At 43.2% G+C, this 12,892-nt stretch overlaps 1 protein-coding gene across 1 annotated transcript; it reads right to left on the reverse strand.

The window, feature by feature from the left end:
* On the reverse strand, positions 1 to 5,261 carry LOC115183934 (4-hydroxyphenylpyruvate dioxygenase-like protein). The gene is made up of 5 exons (XM_029744915.1): positions 4,361 to 5,261; positions 3,794 to 3,960; positions 2,322 to 2,473; positions 1,240 to 1,376; positions 1 to 456 (listed from the first exon to the last, which is right to left on the reverse strand). The coding sequence occupies exons 1-5, from the start codon at positions 5,059 to 5,061 to the stop codon at positions 228 to 230; spliced, it is 1,386 nt and encodes a 461-aa protein (XP_029600775.1). The 5' UTR covers positions 5,062 to 5,261; the 3' UTR covers positions 1 to 227.
* Positions 5,262 to 12,892: the final 7,631 nt, after the last annotated feature.

The following is a 12,892-nucleotide window of genomic DNA, read 5'->3' on the forward strand; positions in this document are numbered from 1 at the left end:
ACTGTATAATAATTTATATAAGCCATACAAATATTTGTAGTCATACATGATTTAATGAAAAATCATTAAACATAAACATTTAATAACAGACTCAAACACAGTCATTCAATCATGCTTCCCCGGCGCTTCACAGCTTCCCGGGGAACCTCAGTGTATTGTAGCCTCACACAGACGAAAGAGTAGCGGAGGAAGGAGTTCGCTTCTGCTGCAGTGTTCGCTGTAAGATGTTACGCGTTGTGGCAGTGCTTCGGTTCTGGGGTTATGTTCTGTGGTTGAGTTGTGTTCTCTCCTTGTGCCTCAGTCTCTGCCCTCTCTGTGTCCATGTATGCCTGGACAGACCTCCACAGGGCTTGGATGTTCCCCTCTCCGAACCCTGACGCACCTCTCCTCTCTATTAGCTCCAGGAAGAAAGTGTCCTCTGAGAAGATGGGCTTGGTGAACACCTGAAGCAGGTATCTGTTTAGAGGGAATGAGAAGATGGGCTTGGTGAACACCTGAAGCAGGTATCTGTTTAGAGGGAATGAGAAGATGGGCTTGGTGAACACCTGAAGCAGGTATCTGTTTAGAGGGAATGAGAAGATGGACTTGGTGAACACCTGAAGCAGGTATCTGTTTAGAGGGAATGAGAAGATGGGCTTGGTGAACACCTGAAGCAGGTATCTGTTTAGAGGGAATGAGAAGATGGGCTTGGTGAACACCTGGAACAGGTATCTGTTTAGAGGGAATGAGAAGATGGACTTGGTGAACACCTGGAACAGGTATCTGTTTAGAGGGAATGAGAAGATGGACTTGGTGAACACCTGGAACAGGTATCTGTTTAGAGGGAATGAGAAGAGAGGAAAACATAGGGTAGATATATTGGGTAGCCTCCACCTCAGTCAGTCATTAAAAGCTGGGTGTCTCACTTCCTTGAAGGTGTTTGATCATCATTAGAAAACATTTCAAAACGGAGATGTTGGTGTAGTTGAGACTAACGTCTCCACACTCCTGACCGACCGGTCTCCACACTCCTGACCGACCGGTCTCCACACTCCTGACCGACCGGTCTCCACACTCCTGACCGACCGGTCTCCACACTCCTGACCGACCGGTCTCCACACTCTGTGTTGTGATGAAGCAGAACAGTAGACATACTGCGGTCTCATCAGAGGTGAAATAAAGTACTATATTGAAAACCCTTGACAGCTTTTGAGGAACACTAGCATTTGATACCTACAGGCTAGCTAATGAATCTGGTACCTTTTCTTCTGCGTGTCCGTAGTCTGACAGGAGGGGTCAGTCTGGGCCTGGCGCAGGTCTGTGTCCAGGAGGATGCCGTGCTGAGACAGCATCTGGGGGTCGTAACCTGCGTCCTCCATCTCCTGCTGCTTACCCACCTGCCACAGGAAAGACACAGGGGTCAATGAGGTCAGTGGTAGTCGACGTTACGTTTGACTTCCTGCCACATTGGTCAACGAGCACAGTGGTAGTCGACGTAACGCTCGACTTCCTGCCTGACTAGATGTGCAGGCGTTTCATTAACCAATGGTTGCGTGCCACGTCATCCATTGTGCAGACGGGCGTCAGATGGCTACGTCATACGATGTGGTTAGCTGACATGTTAAATACCTATCAATGAGCTGTAAGATCTGGGACGCGTCCGCAATGTAGTCGAGAGGAAATCAACCAACAACACGCTTCAATCACGCTACAACTTCCTACTTCCTGAAAACAACTTCCTGTAGTGTTCAATCACGCTACAACTTCCTACTTCCTGAAAACAACTTCCTGTAGTGTTCAATCACGCTACAACTTCCTACTTGCTGAAAACAACTTCCTGTAGTGTTCAATCACACTACAACTTCCTACTTCCAGAAAACAACTTCCTGTAGATGCATGTAGAGCTACAGAGGAATGTTTGGGTTCCTTTGAATGATACATGTACTGGAACCACAATGCATTGGGGCATCTCACACCTGTTTCAGTCACAAGTTAGAGAGGGGGACATGAGGGAGAGAGGGGGACGGACGTGAGAGAGAGGGGGACGGACATGAGTGAGAGGGGGACGGACATGAGAGAGAGGGGGACGGACATGAGAGAGAGGGGGACGTGAGTGAGAGACGGGCGGACATGAGTCAGAGATTTTAGATTATTATGAAAAGTGCTATAAAATGTCAATAAATTATTTATAACTATTAGCTGCAATCAATATGGTAGTAGCTCCACCCTGCTCTCTGATAGGCTAAGTGGAGGTGTCACCATATTGCTTATACCAATCAAATCCTCTAGGGGTTCCATTTGGGATGAGCCATTGGGTGCTATGGTGACTGAGTGAGACAAACCTCCGTGTAGTAGGCAGGTGGAGGAGAGAAGAAGTGGACTCCTGCCTGGCCCATGGTCTGTGCTGTGGATACTATGTCCTGTGTGTACAATCCAATGTGCTGGATCCCTGGGCCTCTGTGCTGCTCCAGGAAGGTGTCCACCTGGTTCCTGCCTGGCACACAGACAGAGACGGACAAGATTCAGGTCTCGGCAGGTGGTAATTCATTACAATGAAAATTGGTCATGGGTAAATGTAAAATCTCTTTCTCTCAGTCCATCTATTCCTCACATCATCTCTCCTAACTAAGAGGTCGACACCGGAACAGGAAGTGAAGTTATCGAGTCCATTTCGGGACAGGATCAACAGTCTATACAAATAGTTATAAACTGAGGTTTTTGGGGGGGGCAGAAATATGTAATGTGAAGGAGCATTTCTTCAAAACAACAGTCTAGCAATTTGATTAAAATTAAAAATAAGGTAATTTCTCCCGCGGCTCACTCTCGCGTCAGTCATTAGGTTACCTCAGATGCTAACCGACAATAACAGGCTAAATTATGAAGTCTTCAATGGAGGAATTACAATGTCTTGTTACATAACAAGGTCCCATCGCTAACAGTACAGCCAAGGAAAGAGCGACGTTTAAGCTAAATTTGATGGGAGTTGTCTTTGACAACGAAGAAACCCCGAGTACACGGCTTGTAAAAAAATTAAAAAATAAACACAAATGCTGCGTTTCAAACAAATAGTCCAACCAACCGCAGAGCGGGACAAGCGGCCTGAAGCGGCAGAGCTGCTCTACCCACAACAACTTTACCATCAAGACCAATTGTTTGAGTATTTAACTAAAAACCCGTGACATTTGAGGTGAAGAGTGAAATGAAAATAGATCGACTTGTGCTGTACTGTCGGTTTAGGTGTTCTTGTATTTTAATATTTTATTTTTTTAGGTTGACGTTGTAAATGTTAATATGTGCTCAGATGTCAGGCTACAGATTTACGCTAGTGAACAGACCATCCTGCAGGGGGCGCTGTCCTCATCCTCCATCTATTTAGGTCATATAGAATACCTTCTCATCCAGAGAGGTTTAGGCCTACAGTCTGAACATTTAACTACAATTACACAATACAACCACATAATCACAGTCGCAATATTACATTATTTGTAATACTTCCTAAACAAACACAATAGCCTACATATTTCTGCGCACGGGACGGATTTTTATCAGGAAGGGACAGGAAAGTTCTGGGGTTATAGAACTGTTGCCGGATCAGGGAAGTACGGGGGGGGGGGGGGGGGGGATTTGACTGAATTTTCATTCCCGTGTCAACCTCTACACCTAACCTCCTCAAATCAAATTGAAGACGAGAGACCTTTGACCTTCTCTTCCAAAACAGGTGAGAAAGAGGAGAAGAGAGGATTTGAGGAACCGTGGGAAAAAAAATAAAAATATGAAGAAATGAGCAGTATAATAACTCTTAGAAAGCGATGACCTTGTTCAGGCAGCGACTCTGCAATGACAAACTTGCAGTCCGGTTGTTTCTTATCTGTGAAGGGAAGCTCGATTCCTGTTTCGCTGCATTTCCAATACTCCATGGCTGTGAGACGCAGTCCAATGCCCTCCTTGTTCAGAACATAGCCCTCATCCACATCCTCATTACTGCTCAGGGAAACAGACAGAATCCATTTATTTATTGTCCCAGATGAAAAAAAAACAACACTTACAGAAAAATAATCTATTTTTCTTAATTGTTTATCCCATAGACATACTATTTAATTAGTATTAAAAATGCCTAATTATATGGTTTATCCTTATAGCTTAGCCTGGGTACCAAACCCGGTTTGTGCCATCATTCCACTCTGTCATATGTTTGGCTTATGACACAGAGTAGCATGACAACACTAACAGGTCTGGTGTCCAACCCAAACAAAAATGTTCTGTACTCACAATAACTTTTATTCATATCACTTTGTATTGAGATGCATGATCAATAATCATCTAACAATTCATTATTTTCAATTGCAGAACGAATTTTTATTTTTTAACAAAGCCACTTAACCTGTCAATGAAGAACCTCTGGAAGCCAAAGTGTCGCTCATACCAGCTCATCACCTGCGGTGTGCATCGTCTTGGACAAGCATAGGTGATGTGATCAAAATGAGTGATTGGACATGACTCTGTACTCTTAGCCACGTTTTCCACCTCCTGAAACCCGGGTAAGAAGCTCCCGTTATATTTACTCGTGTCAACGAGCGTGTGGTTCACATTTCCCAAGATTGATTTGACGACTGAATAGGTGACAAGTCCCTTGTCGTCACACACCTCTGTTGGGGGAACCAAGAAATCGCAGCCGAGGTTACGAAGAGACTTGAATGACCTTTCCACATCTTCCACTTCGAAACAGACGTTAGACGCGGTATCGACGGGATAATGTGGGTGGACATCGTAAAGACAATTCGGATCCTTGTCGTTGTTTTCCCCCGGTTGAATGTTGTTAGTCCATCCCGGTTCCGACTCTGAAGGAGAAATCCCTCTCTCGGTCGATAGCGTTACTCCATTCAATTCAAGAGGGGACATGTTTGGTCTTTCATTGACGACGAAAACTGCAGCTCCTTTTCTAAAAGCCAACTGTTTAGACTTCTCCGTCAGCCTCGCAACAAATAAATTAAACTTAAATTTAGAAACCAGTTCATACGCTATTTTATCCACGTTTGTAACGTGGAGTGAAATGTGGTGCAACCGGCTCAAGTAGGCTGCCATTTTGTTATGACGTCAAGCTGGTGCGTGTCACCGAAAAGAAACATACTTTATATAGGGTCCAGCTGCGACATCTTCTCTCACTGTCTCTAACTCTCTATGCCCTATATAGGGTCCAGCTGTGACGTCATCTCTCAGAGCAGTCTAACTCTCTATGCCCTATATAGGGTCCAGCTGTGACGTCATCTCTCAGAGCAGTCTAACTCTCTATGCCCTATATAGGGTCCAGCTGAGACATCTTCTCTCAGAGCAGTCTAACTCTCTATGCCCTATATAGGGTCCAGCTGAGACATCTTCTCTCAGAGCAGTCTAACTCTCTATGCCCTATATAGGGTCCAGCTGCGACGTCATCTCTCACTGTCTCTAACTCTCTATGCCCTATATAGGGTCCAGCTGAGACATCTTCTCTCAGAGCAGTCTAACTCTCTATGCCCTATATAGGGTCCAGTGCTGTGTGTCTGACTGACCAGTCCATTCTAACTTTACCTGGGCCCCGCCCCTTTCCCATCTCTGTTTAAATGGTGACATTTGGATAAATAGTGGATTGGAGCAAGATGGACAAAACAAAAAGAGAAAAAAACTTTAAAAGGTGGTGTATTGTGAATTTTTCAGTACATATGTGGCAATTATTTATTTCAGAAGGAGCCAGCAAAACTAGTGCACTCTATACGTGCTCTGTGTCATTGGACAGCCTTAGACATGCACCTGTCTGGGGTGTAGACATGCCTGGTTATTCATGTAACTGTGTTGTGGCCAACTATGTACTGTTGCTATGGTTACACCTCTTGGGGTCTTTTCCAGAACATGGGTGTCCCTTTCAGAGGAGTTAGCAGGATGACACGTATGGTTATTTCTGTAGAGTGCCAAGGATTGTTATTATGGTTCCTACATGCATGAACCTGGCTTAAGGCAGGTCTATTTCTGAACTATTTATGTGGCTCTACTGGTTCCATGCCCTAATATGAGAGAAAAGAGGTTGCAGTCCCTTGAGGCTGATCCAGTTTTAAAATGGCAAATTATTCATTTGGCGCCGTTACCAATCAATCATCTCAGCCTAGTGAGCCTGAAGGCACTGGCAGCAGAGAGGAGAGAGAGAGCAACCCATTGAGCCCAGCGATACCAGTTCAACTGTTAGTTAAAGGATTTTGCAGCTGAAGCGGTAAGACAGAAGACAATAGGGATAAGATAAGCAACGTTTGGGTTTGGCTAGCTGGCTATTTAGCTATATATATCGGGTGCCTTTTTGTTGAAACAAACGCTCGTCAATGTCACTTTTCGTGAAGCGACCAATCACAGCCTGGATGGGGCGGGACATTAACAAAAAGGGTTTACTTGCTACAGCAAACATTGGAAACATTGTTCTGCATGACTGGTTCTGATTATTGACAAGTTAGTACTAAGCATTAACACACTAGAGACTAACCACCAAATGGAGAACATTTTTCTTTCACAGGGATTTAATGACGGAACAAAACCTACAACAAAAATTAGAAATGTTGTGGTTGTGTATTTCCTAAACTGCTGTATTGTCCAATTGGAATTAATATCATACTAGTGGTATACAGTATCCTATTATAATATTAACATATTAATATTATACTAGTGGTATACAGTATCCTATTATATAATTAACATATTAATATCATACTAGTGGTATACAGTATCCTATTATATAATTAACATATTAATATTATACTAGTGGTATACAGTATCCTATTATATAATTAACATATTAATATTATACTAGTGGTATACAGTATACTATTATATAATTAATATATTAATATTATACTAGTGGTATATAGTATCCTATTATATGAGCATACTAACATTATATAATTAATATATTCATATTATACTAGTGGTATACAGTATCCTATTATATAATTAACATATTAATATTATACTAGTGGTATACAGTATACTATTATATAATTAACATATTAATATTATACTAGTGGTATACAGTATCCTATTATATAATTAACATATTAATATTATACTAGTGGTATACAGTATACTATTATATGAGCATACTAACATTATATAATTAATATATTCATATTATACATTATACTTTGCATTTAATGTTATAATATTATAATAATATACAAATGTATAGTAATTACTCGTCCAGGTTGAGGATAGTGTATCTTCAGTGGACAGATGTAGATTAAGCCAGAGCCAGGATGCCAACCTAATTTTAAAGAGGCCGTAGTCATGGGGACCTAGATATGTTTTGTTTTTTTGTTGTTTCCGCCCCCAACGAAAGTGGGAAAAGTCCGTGGTGCAGAAGGTTTCCTTTTGTAAAGAGGGGACCAATCAAGAAGTGGTTGTCATTTACAATGAAGAGAACAATGCTTTATTCTGCTTTCGTTTGTATGGTATTTAAAAAGCCCACAGAGAACAGCCCTTTTCATGAACGGAACGGCAGACTGGAAGTGTAACCGACGTGAAATGGCTAGCTAGTTAGCGGTGGCGCTAATAGCGTTTCAATCGGTGACGTCACTCGCTCTGCGACCTTAAGTAGTTGTTCCCCCTTTGCTCTGCGAGGGCCGCGGCTTTTGTGGCGCGATGGGTAACGATGCTTCGTGGGTGACTGTTGTTGGTGTGTGCAGAGGGTCCCTGGTTCGAGCCCAGGTTGGGGCGAGGAGAGGGACGGAAGCTAGACTGTTACAGAAGCAGATCCATCAGAGAGTGGAGGAGCATGAGAAGAGCATTATCCATAGAGGTTATGCTGAGGCCTACTAGAGGTTATGCTGAGGCCTACTAGAGGTTATGCTGAGGCCTACTTTCTAAGGTCCTCCAAAGGTAACATTGAGAGCCCTGTTCCTCGGCAGTCAGATGTCTGCTCATAGAGAGCAAGTGTGCAGAAGACGGCAAGTGCTAGAGAGCATTATAGATAGTTGTTAAAGTCTTTTTTATTTTTTATTTTTTTCTACTGCATCATTGATTGTATGTTGTTTTACTCCATGTGTAACTCTGTGTTGTTTGTGTCGAACTGCTTTGCTTTATCTTGGCCAGGTCGCAATTGTAAATGAGAACTTGTTCTCAACTTGCCTACCTGGTTAAATAAAGGACTTGTTCTCAACTAGCCTACCTGGTTAAATAAAGGACTTGTTCTCAACTAGCCTACCTGGTTAAATAAAGGACTTGTTCTCAACTTGCCTACCTGGTTAAATGAAGGTGAAATAAATAAATAAAAGAAATAAATAGGCCAGAGGGGTCTGAGCTACAGAGGCATGCATTCTGAAGCAGCTTATACGCTAGGTGACAGCAGCATTGAGCTACAGAGGCATGCATTCTGAAGCAGCTTATACGCTAGGTGACAGCAGAGGCATGCAGTCTGAAGCAGCTTATACGCTAGGTGACAGCAGCATTGACCATGTCAACTTTTTAGAGATGATCATTCTGCTGGGAAAGTACGACATGTGTATGAAAGAGCATCTCACTTCCTGCATAAGAGAAAAGCAGGAAACTGCCTGTGTCAAGAAAGGGGGCAGATGCTCTGTAATCACTCTATCATTAAGGACTACCATCGATAACGTCATTAACACCATCCGACAAACAATGCAGGCCACCATAGCAAGTGAAACCCATGAAGCTGGTATGTAATTCAGTCCAGATTGACACTACGCAGTATATTACAACACAAGATCAATGCTCTGTCATAGTCGGGTATGTGACGAACGTCGTCCATGAGAGGCTTGTGGCTGTGGTGAAATGTGAGGCATCCCACTGGACTATACTTTGTCCAGGTACTGAGTAGAAACATGGAAAACATGAAGCTTGACATCAGCAAGTGCATTGGCAATTCCACTGATGGAGCCTCCAGTAAGGCCAGTATAAAGGCTTCTCTGCCCTGCTCTCTGTAAAGTCCACCAATCCATTGCATGTGTGGTTGCTATGCACACATTTTTTTAACCTTGTTTTGGCAGACACAACAGAGAGAGTGTCTTGCCAAGTGGGTCACTTTTTTTCTCTCTCTCTCATGAACAACATTGCTGTGTTCTTCTGTGAATCCTACCAGAGGATGAACATTTGGGAGAAGGAGAGCAAGGACCCAAGACACAGACATCTTGCTCCAATTCGGAGAGACTCGCTGGTGGGCTAAAGACAGTGCCTTTATTAAAGAAGATCTTTGGAGATTTTTAGGAAATCCAGATGAGGCTCTGTGTATGTTGATGCCCTTCTCACATCAACACTACTGCACGGGTCAAGGCACAAGGATACATTGAGGGGTTGCTGAAGTATGAAACAATACAATACAGCTCAGATATTCCTTAGAATATTTCAGGTCACCTCACCAGTTTAAAAAAAATATCTTCAAACAAGTGGAATGGACATTCTGTCTGCGCATCGTATGGTTGTGTCTACAGAGGAGCAGCTGAAAGGAACAGCAAGAGATTTTTTGGAAAAAGTCAAGGCAGCTGCAGACATATTTGTTCAGTGGGCCAACAGGAAGTTGCAGCAACGAGATGAGGAAACAGACAGAGCTGGAGTTAGAGAACACTATGCCAACGAAAAAGGTCTCGAAAGAAGAAAACCATGGCACTAGATGAGATGGCACTAGATGAGATGGCACTAGATGAGATGGCACTAGATGAGATGGTACTAGATGAGATGGCACTAGATGAGATGGCACTAGATGAGATGGCACTAGATGAGATGGTACTAGATGAGATGGCACTAGATGAGATGGCACTAGATGAGATGGCACTAGATGAGATGGCACTAGATGAGACTTTTACTGGGGCAGAGAGTGCATACAGGGTTGGTGTCCATAATCAAATTCTGGATACAGTTATAGATGGCATCCATTTGTGATTTCTGAGTAATGACACTTTGTATGGTCGACATGGCTCTTCTGGACCCTAAAACCTTTAGTGCCAGTGGCCTTCCACAGAGCACCTTCAAGAACTAAGCAAATGTATGATTGAATTTCAGAGCAGAGCAACGGTGGACAATTTACAGAGTGAGCTCATGAGTCTGGCAGAACAGCGGACTAGGTTAAAACAATCGGGATTTGAAGAATACACAACCAGGACTACGGAAGATCAATGAACCTGAAGGAAATGAAGACTATGCCAACGAAAAAGGTCTCGAAAGAAGAAAACCATTTATTTTTAATTTTATTCTATGACTTGTCTACTCACCAGTCTTTTCACCAACAAAATGTCCTCCTGTATTATCTATTCTGCTGGTCAGATGGTTCCAGAGATTCTTGCCGTCTTGCTGCCGGTGACATTGTGCCAATATGTGCTCCTTCTAGCCAGCCTCCTCATAAGAGCAACACGTTCCCCTCTGTTCTATTTTACTAAAAGTGATTTGTTATAAATATTATTCAGTAATCTTGTTGACATAAAGTGTGGCGTGGGTTGTGTGGGTGGTGGTGTATTGCTGGGGAGGGGGGGGGGTTTGATGGGCCGGTCTGAGTCAAAAAGTCCAGGGCCATTTTTCATTCCCAGTCCGTCCCTGCACAGAGCAGTCGTCTCTCAGGGTCTCTATGCTGCCCCCTGCTGATATGTCATCTCAGTGCATCTATGAGGAGAAGTGGGGGTTTCGAAAGGAACCATATAATATTCAATAATAAACAAAACATTGTAAAATGTAATGCATATTTTTTTTTTTTATAAGTTAAGGTAGCTAACGTCAGCTAGCGTTTAGATGTCTGGAAAACGTAACGTTACATACGTGGCTACCTGCAGGTAAAGTTCACAGCTCACAGTGAGGGAAGACATTTTTGGGGCTTAACTGAAATTCCTTACTGCCATTTCTTCAGACCATGAGTAATGTCCTATAACCCAAACGTCTTGAGTGGCACCTTTCGAAACCCCCACTTCTCCTCATAGATGCCCTGAGAGATGAGCTATCAGCAGGGGGCAGCATAGGGATGACTGCTCTGAGAGATGATATCTCAGCTGGACCCTATTGGCCGTAGAGATCCTGAGGGATGACTGCTCTGAGAGATGATGTCTCAGCTGGACCCTATTGGCCGTAGAGATCCTCAGGGATGACTGCTCTGAGAGATGATGTCTCAGCTGGACCCTATTGGCCGTAGAGATCCTGAGGGATGACTGCTCTGAGAGATGATGTCTCAGCTGGACCCTATTGGCCAGAGATCCCGAGGGATGCAAATTCAAATGATTTTCTCTAATGAAAATGAAACAAAGGAGTCACAGCGACCTTGTCAAGAGGTCTGACCGTTTAGAATATTTTATAATATATGTATGTCAATTAGCAGAAGCTTGCAACTTACGTCCTTCTTGTTGTTGTTGGAGCTCCTGCACCTGTAATATAATAACAATATTTGCCATCTAGCAGATGCTTTTTATTTAAAGCCACTTAAATCATGAGTGCAGACATTTTATGCATGGGTGGTACCAGCAGGAATCAAACCCTACAACCCTTGGTGTTACAAACGCCATGCTCTACCACCTGAACCACACGGGACTCAGCACCTCCCACCAGCCTCCGCTGACTAGCGCACCACTAACTAGCTAGCCATTTCACACCGGTAACACAGGTACATCTGGGACAATTCCTGATACTATAGGATAGAGTGATAAACTGTCTCAGGCAGGCAGGCAGGCAGGCAGGCAGGCAGGCAGGCAGGGTCCTGTATGGATCCGTTGGTAGAGCTTGGTTCTTGCAACTCCTCGATTGTGGGTTTGATTCCGAGGGCCCACCCATATTGGTATTCATGCATGACCGTAAGTGGCGTCTGCTGAACCAACCTTCTTCTTCGCTGATGTGAAGAAGTTGAGCCAGTTGTGGGAGTTGAAGAATGCCATCGTGAGGTTCCAAGTCCTCTGTGTGTGCTTGACTGGGCAAAAGGTCCTTCAAAACACAGAGCTTCAACAGGTCTCATCTAAATACAGACAGAGAATGGCATACTGCAACAGGAGCAGAGAAGGCCAAGACACTCACTATATGAGATCTGTTGAGACGTATGTACTTCCTTGGGCAAAATTCAGAGTTGGTTTTGCTAGAAAGTGCAGTTCTACTTCAGGTACATTACTCTAGATCCAGAATGGTGTATGGCAGATGTATTGGGGATTTTAACATGCCATTTTTTTTGTATGCATGTCAGCAAAGCCACTACGCAACACAACAATAAACATTACATTAATTGCACTATAATGCCCACAAACTGTTAGGGCCTACATAAAGCTGTCCCAACAGCAGAGCTTTCTTTTCAGCACCATGGAGTGAATCTTTACCACCGCTACACCTGGCGATCAGTGGAGCCTTGTCTGGCAGGGACACAGTTCATTCAGCCTCATTTACTGCCTTTAAAAAAAAAACATAGCTGAAATGGCTGACTTGCTTAAAACAAATGTGGTTTCTACTGACAATTGAGATGTACAAACTGTGGCATAAGGGAACGATGAGCGGATAAGAGGCATTCCGTAATTTCAATTAAGACAATGATTGAGCTAGGACAGACGTAGTCAATATAACTATTTGTTCAGCACTTTTGAAATGTACACTGACAGAATTCAGAACATGGGACGTTCTTACAGTATTCTCTCTGTACACCAAGTCAGAACCGTAGGATAAATAAAGGGGGCATATAAGCAGACAATGAAAGCTCTTACAATATTCAATGATGACATTTCTCTAAAACAGGTTATAGGCTACATGTGCACCACCAAGTCAGAACCGTAGGATAAGTTATGAGGGGGAGAGGGACCAAATTATTAGGGTGAGGCACATTGCTAACAGCTTACTACACAACTTACACTTAACATTACTTTCTTAGCTACAGTATACACATCTCCCCGGCATATTACATCATTTATGCAGCAGCATACAAGACATTTTTTGGACT

This window comes from Salmo trutta, unplaced genomic scaffold (assembly GCF_901001165.1).
Source record: "Salmo trutta unplaced genomic scaffold, fSalTru1.1, whole genome shotgun sequence".
Lineage (NCBI taxonomy): Eukaryota > Metazoa > Chordata > Actinopteri > Salmoniformes > Salmonidae > Salmo > Salmo trutta.